The sequence below is a fragment of the Equus asinus genome, chromosome 12 (assembly GCF_041296235.1).
Source record: "Equus asinus isolate D_3611 breed Donkey chromosome 12, EquAss-T2T_v2, whole genome shotgun sequence".
Lineage (NCBI taxonomy): Eukaryota > Metazoa > Chordata > Mammalia > Perissodactyla > Equidae > Equus > Equus asinus.
This window is the reverse complement of record NC_091801.1, coordinates 18,315,393-18,337,877: the sequence shown is the minus strand read 5'-3', so window position 1 is coordinate 18,337,877 and position 22,485 is coordinate 18,315,393. Positions and strand designations below refer to the sequence as shown.

The 22,485-nt window shown below is 37.3% G+C and overlaps 1 protein-coding gene and 1 long non-coding RNA gene across 8 annotated transcripts in view; one reads left to right on the top strand and one right to left on the bottom strand.

Annotated features, from left to right (window-relative positions):
* The first annotated feature begins 190 nt into the window (after positions 1 to 190).
* On the top strand, positions 191 to 21,551 carry LOC139039889 (uncharacterized). Its single transcript, XR_011493168.1, has 3 exons — positions 191 to 456; positions 16,995 to 17,101; positions 20,618 to 21,551. It is a non-coding gene; the product is annotated as an uncharacterized lncRNA (long non-coding RNA).
* Positions 1,306 to 22,485, bottom strand: part of PPP1R42 (protein phosphatase 1 regulatory subunit 42) — a 43,934-nt gene continuing 22,754 nt past the window's right edge. For 3 of the 7 annotated variants that reach the window (XM_070481135.1, XM_070481138.1, XM_070481136.1), the window contains 2 exons: positions 18,061 to 18,178; positions 13,624 to 14,202 (listed from right to left, as the gene is read on the bottom strand). In XM_070481135.1, the coding sequence (XP_070337236.1) occupies positions 14,048 to 14,202; positions 18,061 to 18,178 (273 nt within the window). In that variant the 3' untranslated portion in view covers positions 13,624 to 14,047. Of the gene's footprint in view, positions 1,437 to 8,236; positions 8,550 to 13,623; positions 14,203 to 18,060; positions 18,179 to 22,485 lie in introns of those variants that run through there. The other 4 variants (XM_014838501.3, XM_070481139.1, XM_070481137.1 and 1 more) reach the window with 3 other exon arrangements.

The following is a 22,485-nucleotide window of genomic DNA, read 5'->3' as shown; positions in this document are numbered from 1 at the left end:
GACAAGCAGGACAGGCCCAGGTCCGCACCCACTGGAGGGGCTGCCCCAGGCTGCGGCCTCGCGATGCCGCCCGCTCCGTCGCGGGAGAGTCATTAATCACACCGTCCGGTGGGCGGGGCCAGGGGCGGGGCGTCCTCCCAGCCCCGCCCCCGCCCTAGTCCAGTTTACCCCCGCGCGGGACTCCGAGCGCAGTACGTCGAGCGCCCGCGGGGCTGCCGGCCGCGGCGGCTCGGAGCTGGGGTTCTGGTTCTGGGACCCCGCAGCTTGGCCTCCCGAATTACCTCACTTTGCTGCCGCCGTGCCGCCTCGGGCGCAGTCTGAGCTCGGTCGCCTTCTTGGCAGCAGCTTGCGCCCGAGCTGAGGCGGGAACGCTGCCGTCTTGTTGAGCGTGACTTAATTTTTGTGAGGAACTGCGGAGTGTGCCGCGTCGAAGCACTGCCCTTTTACTACCGCCAGGTAAATGTTTCCTGCTGTCCTCAGCGCTGAAAGCAGCTGCCCCTCCGCCCCGGGACTCCGGGACGAGCTGGCCTGCACCCTTTGGCTGCTCGCACCGTCTGTGCTCCTTTGGGAGGTGCCCCAAACCAGAGTGAACGGCCCTGGGACGGCGGGCGCCTCTCCCCGGCCGGGGACCCTGCCTGCCGCCTCCGCTGCCCCGCGGGGCCCCCGCTTTGTTTCATTATTTGGCTCCGTCGCCTGCGGTGGTTTGCGCTGGTGGGCCCCGGGCCGCCCCCGCCGCCGCCGGCAGAGGGCGAGTCCGGGTGCGCGCGCGAGCTTCCAGCGACGGAACCGGCTTAGCCTGGACGCAGGGCCCGCAATTCGAAGAGCGGGACGTTTTAAAATCTTCTTTGGGGTCAAGACTATATCAAATTTAGAATGTCGTTGATGAAACTGCTCTTGTGTATGCGACGTAATTGCGTAGTTTACAGTAGATTTTTGAACTGGACCTACCAAGTAGCACATAGTAATGGTGGCCCTGTGTTTAAATGTCGTTCCATACCGTAGGTGTGTTAGTGAATCACAATAATCCTCAGGCTTTCGTCTCCCTTCCCCTTCAGCAACTAAGTAGATTTACACTTGAGAAAGGAGCGCACCAAAATGCCATTGGTTCCAAAAAGGATTGCTTTCTTTTGGTGAACGAGAAAGCACATCTTCATCTTTATTTTCCCAGTAAGTTGTATGTAATGAGGATAAAGCGAGTGGAAATCAGTGTTTCAGATTCCATAAAGAAGCAAATCAAACAAGAACTTAAAAGTTTTTCTTATACGTGTCATGAGATAGCATAAAGCTAAAACCACACAAAAGATGGTGTTGCCTAGTACTATAAAGCTAAAAAATCAGACGTTTCACATCACTTAAGACTGAATTTACTCGTTTATTACAAATTTTCTTTTACTTTTGGGTTATGGAGGCTTTCAGATTCCTTCAGAGAGAGAGTCCTGTATTAATAGAGGGAAAAAAAGCATTAAGTTATTTCAAAAATGAAAGTTATCCAAAACAGGTAGCAAACATATAGAATCTAGGACACAATAAACAGTAGTAAAGGCTAATGATTAGTCACCAAACTGTGTGAATCTTCCCAGGTTTTAAAGGAAGCAGAAACATAAAGGTTTTCCCCCTGGGATAGGGAAGAATGTGGAAAATCCGTGAGTTGAGAGAGGTGTGGAAATAAGAATATCGAAGAGAAGGTGGGCCAGGACTAGAACGAGGCAAATTAGGTGCCTAAGGCGCCTTAAATTTTGCACCCGTGGCGTCTCACGCGCCTCACTGTAGCCTCGCCCTCTAGAGTCTGCTGTTGCTGGGGGAGGCGGGGTGGAGGTAGGGAAGCCACAGAGGCTCTTCCCTGCTAACGGGGGCCGGCCCGTGGCCAGCTGTGGTGCCCAGCAGTCAGGTTGGAAAGAAGGGACTGATGTAACAAGACCCACCACCGCCAGCCACCCCCTTGTCCTATCTGCTGCCTCTCCAAGCAGCCTCTCTGAATCCTCTGATGAATCTAGAGTAGTCCCAGTTCCTGCAAGAAACCAGTATTTGCAGTTAAATTCAAAATAGAAGAAGAAAATCTTAAGATTTTCATAATCACATAAATTATTACCTTATTTAACCCTTTATATGTGCTAAGTGCTTTATGGAAAAGCAGTGTTTCTTCTTCAGTCTTTACAAAAACCTTTTGAGCATTTTACATTTGTGAAAATAAAGATTAGAGGAATTAAGTAACTTGTCCAACGTCACACAGCTACTAAGTGGCAGAGACAGGATTCAAGCCAGGCAGATTCAGCCTAACACTTGTGCTCTTTACCATACTATTCTACGTAATATTTGTAGAGTTCCTCATAATTTGCAAAACATTTTTTGTATCTATTATCTTAATAAAGAGCTTACTTTAACTTAACTCCCTATTAACAATCCAAATAGTATTTTCATAATGTATCAGTCTTTGGAGTTCTTTTCTAGTCTTCCAGAAAGTATATGGCTTTAGAGTACTGTAGATTTTATTTTACTGAGTGCGGTGCAGGTCTTAAAATTATACTTGTCTTTTTTCTAAATATGTCAAATAATTTTTCATCTTAACTCATCTTTATTATGGAAAATGACCACACATATCAGTGAAGAAAATATTTGTTTTATATATATATATATAAAAGTAGGTTTTATATAATTGGTAGGTTTTTTTCACCTTTCACCTGTTTCTTTCATTGTTTAAATTAAGGTATAATTTACATAGTTAAATTCACTTTTTTGAGTATACAGTTCGGCAAGTTTTGATAAACATATTCAGTCAGGTAACCACTACCACAATAAAGATATGCAACATTTCATCACCTCCCAAAATTCCCTTGTGCTGACCTTTTGTAGTCAACCTCTAGTCCTTGGCAACTACTGATGTTTTCTGTCTCTATAGTTTTGCCTTTGCCAGAATACCATAGAATCATCCAGTGTGCAGCCTTTAAGCCTGGCTTCTTGTGTTTAGCATAATTCTTATGGGATCCATTCATGTTTCGTGTATCACTAGTTCATTCCTTTTTATTGGTGAGTAGTATTCCATTGTATGGATGTAGTACACTTTGTTAATCCATTCCCCAGTTGAGACACCTTTGGGGCTTCCAGTTTTTGGTGATTGTGAATAAAGCACTGTAAATATTTGGGTACAGATTTTTGTGTGAGTATAGGTTTTCGTTTCTTGGGAAGATTCCTAGGACTGGGACTGCTAGAAGTGGTAAGAATATGTTTAACTTTATAAAATTAGGTCAGACTATTTTCCAAAGCGGCTGTACTATTTTTGCATTCCCACCAGTAGTGCATAAGAGTTCCAATTACTCCATATCCTTGCTAGCATTACCAGATTTTTTCTTTCTATCCATTTTAATAGATATTTTTTTAAGAAAAAGAAATTGTTCCAATGTTTTAAAATCAGGTGATTTCACAATCTAGATATCTCACTTGCCAGCTAGTCTGATTTCTCTAGTTCAGCATGTCTGCCTGGCTACACTGTTTTGGAGCTGCATAGCTGTAGTTGCTTTTAGTTGGACATGTGCTCTCCACTTCACCTCAATCACATTCTCACTTGCTTCCCTCACTTACTTTAGCTATGCCTGAAGGGGTTTTTGAGACCTCCTTGGAGAAGAGTTGAGAGCTTGACTTTGGAGTCAATGACCTGATTCAAGTCCAAGCTCTGTCTCATGGCAACCGCGTGACTTTGGGCCACTCTGACTGGGCCTCTCCAATGCTCATTTTCCTCATCCATAAAATGGATCTGATAGTGTTCTTATCTCAAAGGGTTCTACTGTTTTTTAAAAATTTGTTTGGTTGGGGTTGGCCTCATGACCTACTGGTTAAGTTTGGTCTGCTCTGCTTCAGAGGCCTGGGTTTGGTTCTGGGGTGCAGACCTACACTACGTGTTGGCAACCCACAGACAAAACAGAGGAAGACTGGCACAGATGTTAGCTCAGGGTGAATCTTCCTCAAGCAAACAATAAAAAGGGGAAGACTGGCAACAGATTTAGCTCAGGACAAATCTTCCTCAGCAAAAAAAAGCTGAAAAAAATTTGGGTAATGAAGATTCAACTTTCAAAGTAGACTTTTTTCTCGTGAGGAAGATTAGCCCTGAGCTAAAGTCTGTGCCAGTCTTCCTCCACTTTATATGTGGGTCACTGCCACAGCATGGCTGACAAGTGGTGTAGGTTTGCACCTGGGATCCGAACCCATGAACCCAGGCTGCCGAAGCAGAGTGTGCTGAACTTAACCACTACACCACAGGGCCAGCCCCGAAAGTAGACATTTTAAAATGGAAAATACCTAACATAATTCTTTTAAATTAGATCTTACATAACTCTTGTTCACAGAGTAAGCCATTAATAGTTGAGACTAGAGGTCACAAAAGCTAGCTTAGACTGTTCTAAAAACATGTTATGTTGCTTACAACTATTACTTGGTTTTGAAGGGAGGGTATCCTAATTTCACAAGGGTTCTTTGGAACTGCAAATAAAAATGTTAGTATTATACCTACATTACTGATACATATAAGTTTATTTTGCATATAAAATTAATTAGAGGTTAGGTTTAACAAAGCAAAATTAAAGGCATTTAGAGCTATGCAAATGAGTTAATATAAGATCATCCCAGAGTTTTGTGTTTGTTTTTGTTTTGAGGAAGATTAGCTCTGAGCTAACATCTGCTGCCAATCCTCCTCTTTTTTGCTGAGGAAGATTGGCCGTGAGCTAACATCTGTGCCCATCTTCCTCTACTTTATATGTGGGACGCCTGCCACAGCATGGCTTTGATAAACGGTGCGTAGGTCTGTGCTCAGGATCCGAACCAGCAAACCCTGTACCACCAAAGTGGAACACGCTAACTTAACTGCTACGCCACCAGGCCAACCTCCATCCCCGACTTTTGTGACTAAAAGGTTTATCTAAGTTTTAAAAATTCTCGTTGAAGCACATAGGAAATCTGTTGTTGTTACAACTGTTCAAACATAACCTTAACAGTGGTGACAGCAAGTTATTTTTACTGTTATTAACTTTCACTTTTTATCTCAAAGAAATCTAATGCTTCCATATTCTAACTAAAGATAGTAGGTATTTTATAAATAAATAACATACAGTGAACATTTCCTGTGAATTTTAGGTTCCAGAGATTCATATTCCTCAATTATCTGAAACTAAGGGCATTCTAACCCAGCTAGAAGTTATTTTGACATTAACAAAAGAGATGGATTGATTCTATTGACAGTGCTTAGGCTTGAAAGATAGTTAAATAATCAAGTAACAATTTCCTTTTTTCATTGTACAGTGTTGTACAGTATTCTCTGTGGATCTTATTTACAATATATAAATGCATTTAATGTCTTTTAAAATTACTAAAGCTCAAGCACCTCCTAGCATGTTTGAAAAGAGAGGAAACATCTGTCAGAAGTATTTACTGTGACAAACACAGAAAGAAGCAATAATGTGTACATTTTCCTGTTTAATACCATATTGTTTTTAATTGAACAGTGAAGGCATTTGTTCAGAATCAGCCTTTAAATAAAAAATAGTTTCAAACTAATCTTTAATTAAAGTGTACATTGATAGTATCAGGTTCAGTTTGAGGGTCAAAAACAACGTCAATGAGTCTGACTTTTTCCTCCCTGTAGGGAAGGGCAGGCTTGTGTAAATATACATGAGTACAGACTGTATGCTTTTATAAAGGAGGTGGAAAATGTTCCCCTGTCATTGGACAGATGTTGCTTCACTGTGTTCCACATAGGATACAGGCACAGCTCCCAACGTGCAGAACCTTAAAGGAGTGTGGGGCACATACTTTTAGCATTTTAGAAGAAGCACTCTAAGCTCCTTTCCACCTCTGAGCAGGTTCCCCACCTCGCATATTAAATGTAGACTACAGGGGACTGGTCTGCTGATGCCAGCTCATTCTTCCCCTTGAAGTAAGGGAAGGAGTTGCTTTAATCAGACATTTAGAAACCAAGAATCTGTTCTTTGTGTTTGGGCTGGATATTTTGTTTTTAATTCTTTACTGACTTTCTAGCTTTATTCTCATTATCTCTTAGCTTTATGCTAAATTAGTAAAATGTTAGAAGTGGGCACACCCTAAAAATCTACATCAAGAGCTTAATGAAATTCCATAATATATTTGGTCATCTTTTATTAAAGAGAGGTGGAACTGATATCCCCATTTAAGAAGACAAATCTTTTGCAATACCAAGGTGATATTTTGGCATGCCCTCTGTAAAAATGTTACCTGAGGAAATAAAAAACATTTAAAACAAAATATTTATGTAATTTTTCACATTATAAAACTGAAGACTCAAGATTGAACATAATCAACTTCACTGACAGTGGCAAAAGCAGGACATTCTTTATATTCTTCTCACAGGAACCCCTCTATTCTGCTGGCTTCTTTTGAGGTAGCCTGTCTTTGCAGTATGTAGTAATTAAAAATGTATTTAACTTTGTATTTAGTGTGCGTAGTTAGGAAAATGAGGATAGAGTGATTTTTTGTTGTTGTTTCTTCAGTGCTGTCCTAGTGATTAGAGCTTTGCTTGGTGCTGTAGAATATGTGGTATGTGTCACAGCTCACAACTGATCTTAGCGTATGTGGCAATGTATAGAATTTACCAATATTGTTTTCTGAGGCTGTATCCATTTTTATTGTTTTATTTTCTACCTTGATGATATACTATCAAGACCTTTCAAAATGCTTGGCAAAGAAACAAAACTCAAGAACACTGTTGTGGAATTGACACCAGTTGTGTAAATTTTTAAGAAACTATCGGGGTGCTGTGGACAAACTGGCTAAGGTTTTGATGGTAATGACAATAGGCTTAAAATAAAAATTATAAAGTAAAGCAAACTCTCACACAGCTTCTGTTTTTTATGTGTGAATGGAAAGGAGGCAAGACTGAAACTAGGACTCCCTACATAGCCTTTCTCCTTTCTCCAAACGAAACATTTTCCAGACTCTCAGGACCCTCTCTCCCTTAAGCCTCCATCCTGGCAACCCTAAGCCACTCTTTATGGAATGGGTGGCACAGTGCAGCAGTGTTGTTCATGGGTCTCCTTCTGGTGAGCTCCATTAAGGAATCCTAAGTCACCATCCCTTGATTGGATCCTGCAAAGAGGGCCTCATGACAAACCCACCTTCAGCAGGCAGTTCTGGAAAAAGGAAATCTATTCCAAAGTGTGTTCACTGGCTCTGATTACTTTCTCAATGAAATATGCTATTGCCCTTCTTTATATTGTAATGACTACTATGATATGATTGGAAAGATCAATATAGCAATCATTGTATTGATTATAAATGAAAAAAAGTTTAATGTATAATTTATTGGATGTGTTAGGGTCTGGTTATAATGCCCAGAGCGCTTATCACACTATATAGTAATTATATTTGACTCTCCAACTAGTTTGTTGCAAGGTCTTTGAGATCAGGACTATCTCATTTGAGTTTTTATGTTCAGTATTGTCCAGCATATATCAGGTGCCTATTAGTTTCATGAATAAATGAAGTTATTTTCTAGTATGATTTATCTTTACATTGAAGCAATATCATCTTTTAAAACCAAAAAATCAATTTTCTTCTCATCAGGAGACTGATGATTTAGCTGATTCATATGGAGCTAAATTATGAGTCTATTCAAAGTTTAGAATAGTGATTCTTTTTTTTTCTGCTGAGGAACATCTGCTCTGAGCTAAATCTGTGCCAGTCTTCCTCTATTTCGTTTGTGGGTTGCCACCACAGCATGGCCGTCAACAAGTGGTATAGGTCTTTGCCTGGAAACTGAACCCAGGCTGCTGAAGTGGAGCACACCGAACTTTACCACTAGGCCATGGGGCCAGCCCATAGAATAGTGATTCTTAAACTATTTTTTGATCATAAACCCTTTTGAGATGCTAATGAAACTTCTAATGTTTCCTTCAGGGATGCCAGATTAAGAACCTTTCGTTTAGAGAAGTGGTGAAAGTAGCCTACCTCTGTAGTGTTCTGGGCTTCTCCTCCTTTCTGCCCCTAGATGCCCTTGTTATAGTCATCCACTCACTAGTGGACCACCTGTCATCAACAGGGCCTCAGGCTCCTTTGATATGATCCTTGCTCATTTAGATATCTTTACTTGCTCTTCTGGAATTTCCTGAGTCACCTGCCCTATGTCAGTGGGTGTATCTAGTTTATGACTCCCAGCTCTTCTGGAATCAACTCTTTCACCACAACTTTATGACTTTTTGGGCAGACCAACAATCAGCTTTTTTTTCGGGGGGAGGGGGATGCACTGGGCCAAGAAGAATTGAGAACAGAGAACTAAGAAACAGCTAGAGGGCCTCTCTTCCTCTGCTGTTGACAGTGAGGGTGTCCCATCCTCTAAAAAAGATAAATTTCATACATATTTGAAAGAACCTATCCCATCTCATCAGTAATTTTAGGGTTATCTTCTTGGGAGCTTTCTGGAGATGGATTTCCATTTGCAAGATATCTCTGTATAGCAGAGAAAAAGACTGGTTTTGTCATATTTGTCTGTGGGTAATAAACAGGAACTATGTGATGCATTGTTTCAAAGTTACCTGTAGCATGCAAAGAATTAAAAGCATTCTGCTTTGAAGTGAAATAACTAAATTGTAAACATGGCAGATAACAAAATTGGACTATCTAAAATTATATTTTATGAAATAGAATTAAGTAATATTAAATAGAGCCACAGTAAAACCAATAAAAATTAATATTCCAAGATAAAATTGCACAGACTTTCATATATAAAAACCTACACAGGAAAGTTTACGGTCAACTCTCAGAGTCAAATGGGTACACCAATATTAATATAAATGTTAACTGCCCTTGAATTTTGCTCTTCTGAGTTTATTTTTTCAGAGTGTTTAACCTTTAGGGAGTAGATTAGTCAGGTATAGTTTTTGGAATATGTTCATACCTTTATTTCAGCACTTAACATTTCATGTTATTTCCCTGTTTACAGATCCTCCTCCCTTTCCAGCAGTGGGGACTGCCTTATTCACCTCTGATTCCCAATGCTTAGCATAGTCCTGGGCACGTTCAAGGTGCTCAATAAATGTTTCCATTGAAGCACTACAAAAATAAATGCTAAAAGATATGAATATGTTTTGGATTTTGTTAAAGTGTTTGATTTTTTTCAGTTTTGAATTATATAGTTATGTGCCTATATTTAGGACAAGATTTTTTTGTTTTGTTTTTGGTGAGGAAGATTGTCCCTGAGCTAACATATCTGTGCCAGTCTTTCTCTATTTTGTATGTCGGATGCTGCAAGAGCATGGCTTGATGAGCGATGTGTATCCATGCCCAGGATCCAAACCAGCGAACCCCAGGCCACCGGAGCAGGATGCGTGAACTTAACCACTATGCCACCAGACTGGCCCCAGGACAAGATTTTTTGTTATAAGATTCTTGAAGTCTGAAGTTGTAATCTCTGTAATCTTACCATAATCCCCAATAAGAGGTCCAAATTTACAGGGCTATCAGAAATATGTGAAAGGTTAGGAAATACAAAAATTACTATCTTCCTAAGAATTGCTGTTCACTTAACAATGTATTTGGTTATACAGAGGTATCTTTAAAAGGTTCCTGTTACCTCTTCTAAAAACCTGGAAGATGTATTGTAGATTTAAAAAATACATTATATATTTTCTGGACTTTAATTCGTGCTTTCCATTTCTCTTGAGCAGTAATAACAGAGTCTTTGCATAAAGACCATAGTGTATGTTATTGGCCACATGCCTAAGGATAGAGTTATTGCATGTTATATATGTGTATTCCAGGGATGTCACTCGTTTTAAGCCTGAGAGACTCAGAACTGTGCCATTTGTTTGGATGGGGATGGCAAATGTGCAGGAGAGGGAGAAGGGTGTCTACAAGTAGCCAAGGGAGAACAACTAAGTACTCCTGAGAAACACTCAGATAATTTTCTAATTGACATTAGAATCTATTTTTCAATACAGTAAATCATGTTTATTTGAATACTTTTAAATTTTCAAAGTTCTTTCATAATATATTGTCCAATTTTTCTCCCTAATTCTTTTTTATTTATAAAAATTTTCATATCACATATTTATACATGTGCAGATTTTCCTAAATTCCCACCAAACCAAAGTGACTTTCTAAGTAGAGAAGACATTATTGTCCTTATAGCCAAGCACAATTCAGCCAGTCATCGCTAGAGTGGTCACTAGAAGCCAAAGTGTTTCATGAAGTTAGATAACTTTGATTAATCACTGTGCTGCCTGCTATTGTTGTGACCTTAGACAAGTTATTTCACCTTTCTAAAACTCAGCTTTCTCATCTGCAAAATGGATATAATAATTATCTGCCCCACAGATTGTAATGATTAAATGCAATAACATGTATAAATATCTGAAATGTTTGGTACAGTAAATATTAGCTCTCTTCTTTCCATGTCTCTTCTTCTTTCCCTTCTAGACTGGAGTGCTTTCCATTTTAAATTGTTAATGCTTATCATAATGGTAACTACAACAAGGTATGAAATGATGCTTCCATACTATAACATTCTATATGACTTTTAAAAAATATTGTGGTAAGAACACTTAACACGATATCTACCCTGTTAACAAATTTCTGACTGTTCAATAGACTATGGTTGCCTATAGGTACAACTTTGTACAGTAGATCTCTAGAGCTTATTCATCTTGCTTGACTGAAACTTTATGCTTGTTGATTAGTAACTTCCCATTTCCTCCTTCCCCCAGCCCCTTCAACCATCATTCCACTCTGATTCTATGAATTTGACTATTTTAGATACCTCGTATAAGTGGAATCATGCAGTATTTGTCTTTCTTTGACTACCTTATTTCATTTAGCATAATGCTTCAAAGTTCATCCATGTTGTCACCTATTGAAGAATTTCATTCTTTCTTTAAGGCTGAATATTATTCTACTGTGAGTATTTACTACATTTTCTTTATCCATTCATCTGTCAGTGGACATTTAGGTTGTTTCTACTTCTTGGCTATTGTGACTAGTACTGCATCAACATAGGAGTCTCTATCTTTGAGATCCTGATTTCAGTTCTTTTGATAAATACCCAGAAGTGGGATTGCTGGATCATATGGTAGTTCTATTTTTAATTTTTTGAGGCACTGCCATATTGTTTTTCCATAGTGGCAGCACCATTTTGCATTCCCACCAACAGTGCGTGAGGGTTCCAATTTCTCCACTTCCTCATCAACACTTCTTGTCTTTTGTTCTTTTGGTAATAGCCATCTTGACCAGTATGATGGGATATCTCATTGTGGTTTTGATTTGCATTTCCCTGATGATTAGGGTGTTGAGCGTTTTTTCATATACCTGTTGGCCATCTGTATATCTTCTTTGGAGATATGTCTAAGTCTCTAGCCAATGTTTTAATCCAGTTATTAGGATTTTTTACTATTGAGTTGTTACTATTTTGGAGCTTAACCCCTTATCAGATATATGGTTTGCAAATATTTTCTCCCATTCTGTAGGTTGTCTTTTCACTTTGTTGATTGTTTCCTTTGCTGTGCAGAAGCTTTTTAGTTTGATGTAGACCCACTTGTTTACTTTTGTTTTTTTGCCTATGCTTTTGATGACATATCCATGAAATCATTGCCAAAACCAATGTTATGAAGCTTTTCGCCTATGTTTTCTTCTAGGAGTTTTGGGTCTTATGTTCAAGCCTTCAATCCATTTTGAGTTGATTTTTGTGTATGTTGTAAGATAAGGGTCCAATCTGATTCTTTTGCACATGGAATCCAGTTTTCCCAAGAACATTTGTTAAAGAGACAATCCTTTCTCCATTGTGTATTCTTGGCACCTTGTTGAAGATCAGTTAGTACCATTTATGTGTGGATTTATTTTTGACCTCTCTATTCTGTTCCATTAGTCTGTATGTCTATCTTATGCCAGTACCATATATATATTTTTTTTTTTTTTGAGGAAGATTGGCCCTGAGCTAACATCTGTTGCCAATCTTCCTTTTTTTGTCCCTCCCCAAAGCCAAAGTACATAGTTGTCTACCCTAGTTGTGAGTCCTTCTAGTTCCTCTATGTGGGATGCCACCACAGCATGGCTTGATGAGTGGTGCTGTGTCCCTGCCCAGGATCTGAACCAGCAAACCTCGTGCCACGGAAGTGGAGCTCACAAACTTAACCACTACGCCCCCCCCAGGGCCGGCTCTGGTACTGTGTTGTTTGTTTGCCATAGCTTTGTAATATGCTTTGAAATCAGGAAGTGTGATGCCTCCCTCCAGCTTTGTTCTTTCTTCTCAAAGTTGATTTGGCTATTTATGGTGTTTTGTAGTTCCATATGAATTTTAGAGTTGTTTTTTCTATTTCTGTGAAAAATGCCATTGGGATTTTGAAAGGGATTACATTGAATCTGTAGGTCACTTTGGGTATTATGGACATTTTACCAATATTAATTCTTCAAATCCATGAACACATGATGTCTTTCCATTCGTTGGTGTTTTAATTTCTTTCATCACTGTTTTGTAGTTTTCAATATAAAATTCTTTTACCTCCTTAGTTAAGTTTATTCCTAGATATTTTATTCTTTTTGGTGCTATTGTAAATGCGATTGTTTTCCTAATTTCCTTTTCAGATAGTTTGTTGTTAGTAATCTGTATGGCTTTACAGATTGTTTTTGTTAATTAGTTGGAATCACACTAGATTATAAAGAGATTAATAAGGATTTTATTGAGAAAATGAAATAGTGTAATTTTTAAAAATTGTAAACTTTAAGGCAATTATAATTATTATTTTGTTGAATTTCACTGGAAAAATTAAAAATTAATTGGTCTAATTGTCCCTGAATTAAGAAGAATTTCTGAAATCTATTAAGACAAAGGAAACTACCTTATGTTTAGAATAGGCTCAATTTTTGGGTGAGGGCTGGTGTTGAATTCTATGAGTACTTCAGTATTAACAAGGTACTTTGGCATCTTTGATGTAATACTGAAAATATGTAAAATATTGGAATTTTTACCCTGGGTTTAGTTCTACCCTTTGCAGCCAGCCAGGGATAAACACAGGAGGAGAAATGCCTTCTGTCCATTTTACAGGTTTCAGGTGTTGAGAAATTCACCTTTCCAACACAGTATCACTCATGGGTATACTGTCAGCTCACAAAGTCCCGTTCTTCAAAATGATTTTCCACAGTTCGTATTCAGTGGATACGATATGGCAGAATCCTCAGAACTCCATGCCTTTCCACCTCTGCTCCTCCTCACCCCAACCTGCTTGTCCTAGAGTGACAGAGCTCCTAGGATAGGCTATCCAAGCATAAAGCCTTACCATACTGCTCCAGTTTCCCTTTCGCTGTTCCCCTGGCTTAACCTCTTTCTATGCCCCCATCTTCTGTTAGCTGTGGAACAAAACCATTAGCATTCAAACACTCTCATGGAATGGAGGAAGGGGCTCATTCCAATGTTGGAGACTATAGAATCTGTGAAGAGTCAGTTTTAGGATGCTCCCTAATATGATAAAGATAATTGTTCTACATTACATTTAGCTACGTTTAGTTGCATTAGTTAGGCAAGGGAGGTTGGCATGTCCTTTGTAGCACAACCTTAGGCATATTATAATCAACACATTCAGGTATTGTGGTGTGTACATAAGAAGGGACAGACCACAGAGTATAGGCCACAGATGTGGTTGTGATACATTTTAATTTTCTATCATGATGAAAAATATGATTTTCGTACTGTTGCTAAACAATATACTAGTGACTTAGGTTGCACAGTTTACATAGCTGATTGTTGTTTCACTATTCACATAACGAATATCATGCACTTTTGCCAGATATAAAATTACATATTTTCCCCCACTCTCCTGGCTCTATGTTTACATCACTGACACAGTCATACTCAGTATGAACCAAAACAGCTTTTGTTGACAGTGGCTACCATTTTCATATATAAACATTGCAGGTAATATTTACTAGGAATTATGTTTATCTTTATGCACAACTAAGTAAATTTTAAAAAATCTAAACAAAAACCCCTTATTTCTTGCCTTTTTTTGTTGAGTAGAATATTGCCTCTGCTGGTAGAAGTGGTCAGCTAATGAAGAACAGCCTGCTTACTTGTGTATGAGTTACTTGCCTCCTCGTTTTTACTGTTCCTTTTCTTGCTGATTTTCCTGGCATCTTTGGATGCTTTCCAATTCATTAGGAATTGTCTTTCCATATTTTTAATTTCTTTTCCATCAAGAAATTCTAGAGAAAAACATATGTTAAAAAATACTATATGTAAATATAAATATATAGGTAAAATATATATACTTCTGATTTAGGGCAGATGAATTTAAGTTACATCATAGGTTAAAATAAATTTCTTCTTAAAATACCTTATTACACAACCTCTTTTTTTTTTTTTTTTTGGTGAGGAAGATTAGTCTTGAGCTAACATCTGTGCCAGTCTTTCTCTATTTTCTATGTGGGTTGCTACCACGGCATGGCTGACAAGTAGTGTAGGCCCATGCCCAGGATCCGAACCTGGGCCACCGAAGCAGTGTGTGCCAAACTTAACTACTATGCCACAGGGTCGGCCCCATAACTTCTGTATTTTTGTTGAGCTTTTATTTATTTTTAATTACTTTTTTCTGACTTCAAAAAGAATATGTTTTTATTATGAACGACTGGAACATAATGGAAAAAACATAAAAAGACTCCGTAATTATTATCCATACCTCTCCTTCCCATCACTGTCAAAGATAATCATTGTAAACAATTTGATGTATGGTCCCTTTAGGGCCATATGTAAATTATATTGTTATTTTTAAAAACAAAATTTTGTCATACTCAACAAAAATTAAATATTATCTATTTATTTAAATAATATTATGATTATTCTTAGGAAAAAGCAAAATATATTTTATGTTAAAGTGAATAAGAAGTTTTATATATGTAACTTGATATTTTAAAAGCACTTACAACATAAATAATGCTTATTATATCCTAGGACATAAAATAATAGGAACAACCCACATAGCTAGCCTCTCGGTTCTGTGAAGTGAGCTTTAAGCTATCTTTACATTTTGTTCCTTTAAAAAAGTTTTGAAAATTGAGCTTCCTAAATTACACAAATAACTTTTTGTATGTTGTAAGATATATGGAAAATCCAAAAAAAATTGGAAAAAAAAAAAACTTAACATTGCCTGTATTTCACAACCAGAAGTAGTCATTGAAAACCATTGATAACACTTTAGTATATTTCTTAGCTTGTTTTGTTTTCTGTGTATGTATGTGTGAATATTTATGTATATTATATAAAATTGGAATTATAGAGTATTCTGCATCCTACTTTTTAATATTTTATTGTGAGCATTTTACCATGTCTTTCTTTAAATACAACTTTTTATGGCTGATATGGATAAACTATAAAATATTGAACTACTCCCTTATTATATGATATTTTATATTAACTTTTTAAGCATATGAATACTGGTGGCCTTCATTTAATAAAAAGACTATCTTTTCTAACAAAGTTTGCTGTATAGTAGTTTTTAAAATTAAATATATATTTTCTCTCATCATCCATATAATGTCTTCCTCTGGATCCCAGAATGTAGAAAGGATGTAGTAAAACTTTTTAGATCATATTCTTACAGGGAAAATGATAATATCCTGATAAAATGTTAATTGTACTACTGAAAGTATAACATTGCCACTTAAATATGATCCATATTACTGTTATACCCAAAGTAAAAAATAAAGTGATGAGACTGGAAATACAAACTAGAACCATAAACTGGAGAAGTAAAATTGTGTCCATATCTTGTCTCATATACTTATTTTAACTGAGTAATAGCACTCTCCAAATTGTATTTTAAGAAATTGGCTACATGTTTTATCATCAAACATCTTAGTACTTATAACTTTACAGTAAAGGTTATTCTCTTATGCTCAGTTTTCCCAACCACTTATATTTGTTGATATCTTTCCAGATCTGTTTTATTAATAATTGTATAATTTCTTAATATATTTTTGGATATGATATGTGTAAATCAATCATATTTTTAAAACATCTGTCGTAAAGATAACAAATGAAAAAAATCCAAGTCTCTTACCATAATCCCTTTTTCCTTAGGTTTATGTCCCAAACAGAGCTGAGAAATGACTAGGAGACTATGCCTCAGTAAACCTGATTCCATCTTGTTTTTAGATCTTATTTGAGGTTGTTAGGTTATAGAAGTGGTTCAGGAGGGGAAGCCAGGTAAGGGATACAAGATCAGAGACCTATGAGAGTTGTTTTAATGAATTGCTGTCAACACAAAATTTGCTTCCACTCATGCTCAGTAAACCAAATGTGTGGATTTTCGTTCTATTTGGTGACTTCATTCTATTGGTTACAAGACATAGAATGGCTTCCCATAGTCCTTCTTACTGGGACAACAGTAAACCTGGCCCTCACTTACCTCTGTGTTTTTTGGTTTTGCATTTAGGAAAAAGAAGGAAATGAGAATAAGCTAAGCTAAAATCAAAGAGAATTTGTTATATGTATGCATATTTTCTTTTCTTTTTTTTTTTTTGAGGAAGATTAGCCCTGAGTTAAGTACTGCCAGTCCTCCTCTTTTTGCTGAGGAAGCCTGGCTCTGAGCTAACATCGTGCCCATCTTCCTCTACTTTATATGTGGGACGCCTACTACAGCATGGCATGCCAAGCAGCGCCATGTCCGTACCTGGGATCCGAACCAGTGAACCCTGGGCCGCCAAGAAGCAGAACGTGTGAACTTCACCGCTGCACCACCGGGCCGGCCCCTGTATGCATATTTTCTATATGCATGGACAGAAAAAGACTGAAAGGACGTATGCTAAGGTGTTAACAGCAGATTTATGGTGGGGTTATGAATGATATTTATTTTATTTTCTATATTTTCTGCATTCTCTATAAGAAGTATGTGTTAATTTTATAATCATAAAATATGTTATAGAAAAGATTTTTAAAAAACTTTGAATAAATCCTCTTTATTTGGAAATCAGTATACTTATTTCCACGTCTTTTACAGTGTTACCTACAGTACTCTATCATGAGAAATGTTTCCAGAAATGGTTCCGTGAACATCAGAAGGTTCTTAATCGTCAAACATTAATTGTATTTACTTTGCTTCCTAAGGTAAGTAGACGAATACACTTGTGTGTGGTGGGCAGAGAGGTGAGGAGATGGAGTTGGGGCGGGTGCATAGCAGAATGATCTGTAGAGCTTTTTAAAAATATACATGACTGTTCTCCCTGTGTATTCTCTGTTCCCTACCCTTGGCTGGTGGGGTAAAATCGGGGCAGGGTGTGACCCTCACATGAGTATTTTGAAAAATCACCTTGAATTTTTCTGGTATGCCCTCTGTCCACCCCTCTCTCCTCTAAGAGAACCACTGCACTAGCATTATGATTAATCAAGGTTTACTACAGTTATGAGCTTTGAAATGGTTTTTATACCTAAGTACAGCATGTCACAGAAGTTCTGATACAGTAAATTCTCTTACAAATCTCCTTTGTGAGAGGGCAGTGCCTGTCTCTGATGCTGTGTACCTTGGTCTCTATTGAAGTGCTTTGCTCCATTTCCCCCAGCTTAGTGCATATTCAGGAATGTTATTATTTGTAAGGTCTCAGAAAGGGACTCCCCATCCTGCTCTCCTTTCAAATTAAAGGGACTCCTATATGTTCTTAGGGTACCATTAGTGTCAAGCAATGAAAACCTTGATCAATTTTATCTACAGAACCAAGAGGGTAAAGAGCCTCTCGGGATCTTCAGAGGATTTGTGCCAGTGAAAGTTTGGCAAAAGGTCACCAAATTCTATGTGTTTATGACTAACCATTTTTGTTGGTAACAGCTACATTTTCTTTTTAGAGAATTATCTGGTGCCTTAATTAATTATTTTTGCACAGCACATTTTTTCATGCTTTATTTCTGTTTTAACTTTTGCTCTTATTCAAAAATATCCAATTTGAAGTTGACCATTTTCATAGATCCAGATGTCATATTTATATGTCTGAAGGCTTGCTAATAAATTAACTAAAAAGTTAACCAAGTCTCTTTCTCTAAGAAAATTATATTAAAATAATGTAAATGTGTACCCAGTGATTTGGACACCAATATCAGTCTGTCTCTGTATTTTGGTCTGAGACAAACAGGATTTCCATTTAGATCCATTTTCCACAGCTTTATCAACTTGTTCAGTAAAAACTCCAGATCCTATAATTAGAGAAGAAAAAGCATAAGTATTTCATAATTATCAATATTTCTTTCATGTCATTTAACTGTTTTTAAAGGTAATTACTGCTTTTCATGGAGTTCTAGCTCAGTGCCAGGTACTTAGAAAGTGTACAATAAATATTTTTTGGATAAAATAGTCTATACTGGTAATAGACGGAGTTAAAGAGGCAAAAAGTGAGGTCCTGAGTTGGGGGCCACAGAACAGTTCTTTGTCACACTTCCTTAAATGGAGCCAACCTGCAGCTCAGAAAACACTTTTACCCCTCTGGCTGCTTCATGCTGCAGACGATGCCCTATTTTTAGTGAACTTTATGGAAGTTTACAGATTAAGGCAATTAAGGAGTAGTAAGTAATCAGTCCATTGGCATTGCAAGAAATATATAGTTGCTTTTTATTTTATAAAGAAGGCATATTCATTTTAGAAATCTGTGAAAAAAATCAAAGGGGAAAATAGAAGGAGAAAAAAAATCACTTGCATGCTTATCACCCAAAGATCACATTTTTAAATATGTTAATATATATCCTCCTTGTCTTCTTTTTTGAGCATAAGGATTTCTTTTTTAGTTGTCATTCGTACTGTGGGTACAATTTTGTTTTATGTATACCATAAACATTTGCATGTTTTTATAGCTTACAAGAAAATCAGCTAATTGATATTTCAAGGAATATTTAAGTTATTCCATGGTCTACAATACAAATGAATGTGAGAAAAACATAGTAATGGCGTTTAAGAACCAGCTGTCTCAGTTTTCCATCTTCATCTCCTCTTTCTCCCTATTTGGGTTTCTTTTTCCATCTGGTGTCACTATCTTTTTCTCTAATGCCTGTCTTTCTGTCATTCCTTTCCTTGCTTTTTCCCCCTCCTCATTTTTAAAATATGTATATTTTATTTCTGCTATTTAATGGAAGTGAAATATACTTTAAGTATTTATTATATATGTCTCCAAAGTTCTGTTTTTTATTTTAAAAATTAGATAAATTTAATCTGTAAAGAATTACTCAAAACAAGTAATGCAAAAACTCTTTTTCTACTCTGTAGCCTTCAATTGATTTTTAAGAATTCAATGGCTATAGGTAAGAAAGAAAGAACGGATGAGGCTGGCCCCGTGGTGTAGTGGTTAAGTTTGTGTGCTCTGCTTCGGCAGCTGGGGATTCATGGGTTCAGACCTGGGCGTAGACCTGCATACTGCTCATCAAGCCATGCTGTGGCGGTATCCTACAAATAAAATAGAGGAAGATTGGCAGCAGATGTTAGCTCAGGGCCAATCTTCCTCACCAAAAAAAAATTTTAAAAAACCCAAAGGAAAAATACCTTCAGTAGGGCAAAAGCATTCTTTTAAAGCAGATGTTTTGCTGCTAATAGTAATAAATGCTGATAACTAATTCTGTGGAGAGCTTTCTGGTTTGCAGAGCACTGCCATGTATGTGACCTTGTACATATCTAGGGGGATTGCTATTCTTTAGAATATGGGGGTGAGGATTACAAAATTAACAAAAATTCCAGAGGAGAGCAGCAGGCAAATTCCTATATTTCTTACATTTGTTTTCCTCAAGCCAAGACCAAAATTATCATAGGGTATAAGGGAAAATTAGGAAATAAGTTATAGATTAAATCATACATGTTCTTAATTGCAAAGCTGAAATCACTTGACAGTGCATTGCCTGATACTTTTATTCCCTGTATCATTTCCTCATCTTCAAAGCTTGATGCCTACCTTTCAGTCTTGTATATCTATTTAACCTATTTGTACTTTCTATCTTATTCTTTCCTCAATCCATGTTTACTGTTGCTTAGATAGTTCATTTTTCCATTTTTAGAAAATTTGTTTATAGTAAGACTGCATTTATTGTTTAGATTTCAGAAAATCATCTTTTTTACCATGAAGCTTTGACAGCAATTCCCTTCTACATATTAAAAGTCCCCACAAAACTCTGTCATATCATGGTGGTAACAAATTTGGAATATCCAGAAATTGCCTGCATCTACCTGAAGATATGCTTTCTTTGGGGAATAATTACGAGGACAGCTGGGTGTCCAGGACCTCCTGCAGAGCACCTGGAGGTCCCTTATCTTCCTGACACCAACATCTTCCTCCATAAAGTGGTAAAAGTATTTCCAGTTCTGGAAATAATATGCTAGACTCTGAGGTATCCAAATAAACACTTTTATGTGTAAAATATAAGGAATTGTTTAAAAAATATACAGGCAATTCTGAACTTCCTGGCATTGCTGCTTACTGTTTGACCTTAGGCAAGTCTGTGTTCTCGTTTATAAAGTGAGGATAACTAGGATTAGTTGCAGTGGCATATGAAGTGCCTGGAACAAAGCAGGTAAGTAATAAATGTGTTAATTTTCTGCTTCTTTGCCTGCCCTACCACCCCTCAGCTAATTCCCTTTCTCTTAATTTTGATCAACAGAGAACAAAAATTGTTGTAAGGAAGAATAAGCTTCTGACCCACTGACAAGTAGTTGACTGCTTCGAAGAAAGCTCTCTTCAAAACTTGTAACTTCATCCTTCAGTCCTAGGCCCTGGATTATGCCCTCTCCACAGCATTTGTTCAACAGCGCTTGATGTAGCCACAATCATCTTATTTTATGTGAGTGTTTCACTGTGTTTCTCTTAGCCTAAAAAACCTCTAAGGAAGGGATTGTGCACTTCATTTTTGTACAGTGTTGAATATGATGCCCATCATCCAAAAGTTAAAGGAGAATAACAATAACTTTAAATTTATATAGAGTCCTGTAGAGTTTTGTTAATTGTTCTTCACTTGATAAATGACCCTCGACATATTCCCTCCAGTGGATGTTTACTTAAGACTAAACTAATCCTGTGCTGAAATATGATTACCCTTTGGATATGCTCTGGTTGTTCATTGCCTTCCTGTCTTTAATAAAATGCTTTCACTTTCCTGCCCTTCAATAAGTTACTAAAGGGAGCAGACACTTTTCTGGACAGTCTCTGTTTGATAAATGATCATGTCATGCTATCACTTAGAGGAGTGCTGAAAAATACTGAAGAGCCAATTCTATTTCCCATGCAGGGCTGGTGCCTAAGCTCCTTTATGGGCCCCTGCAGCACTGGCTATGCTGTCTTTACAATTAATGGCTACTGATGAACCTGTATTTGACCATCGTGCTCCAATCTTTATCGGAAACGTCTGGCCCAACTGTCTTAGCTAAATCTAAAGACAGCCATTTGTCATCCCCCTGACTGCCTGTCATCATCTGCCTGGGAAAATCTATAATTTTTGGCTTGTTCCTGACTAAACTGTGGAGTGAATAAATTTATCTTTGGGCCACTCTGCTTGTCAGGATCAATATTGAGCAGAGGTTGAATAAATTAGAAACTGGAAAAACATGACAGCCCATAGTGGTTTGTTTGTTTGTGTCTTATAAATCAAATACTTAGTTTATATAAGAGGCAAGCATGTCAGATTTTTTATTTCCACCATTTATTCTGAAGATGCTTTACTTCATGATAAATGGTGATCAGAAAACCAATGAAGTAAATCACTAATATATCTGACTGTCAGATGAACTTTTTAGATCATTTTATTGATTTAGCAAACTTTGCAGACATAAAAACTATAAGCAAAGATTTAATGTTTTTTTTGTTCTTTCACTTTTTCATACAGTTTGTAACCAAGATATTTATTTGATCAATAGTGTCAGCATGCTATATAATGTTGGCACTAGTGAAGTTCATGGCTCATCAAGCTACTTGCAGAAATGCACAAGTTTTATTGTAAATGGTCATTAAAGTGTTTAATATTTATTAAATATCCCTGCATTGATGCATACCTATTTAAAGGAGTTACAGGAAAAAATGCAAAGAAATGTTAACCAAAAGTAAATATCATTTAAACTAGAGCCTTGTGAGTTAAAGAAAGGAATTTTTAAACTATGGATTATTGTTTGGCCTGAAACCTCTCTCTTCCTCCTCAATGGTTGACTTTGCCACCAATATTATTCTGGAGAACTGGGTCATCCATCCAGAGTTTTCTCAGTTATCTGTCTTTGGTCTTACACTTCCTCCTTCTCATTTTTCTCAACAAAGGAAGAATCCTACCACTTTTCCAAAATTAATCAATTCTCTCGGTCCCATGCCCTCTCCACAGCCCTCCTTCTCTTGGGATCTTCTTTCTCTTGTATTTACATTTCCAATCTCTCCCTCTCCTCTGGCTTTTATCCTGTCTCTTACCTACCATTGCTACACTTCTTGAAACACTCCAGACCAGTGCTTCTCAAATTTTTATCTGCTTAAGAATCACCAAGAGCTCTTGTT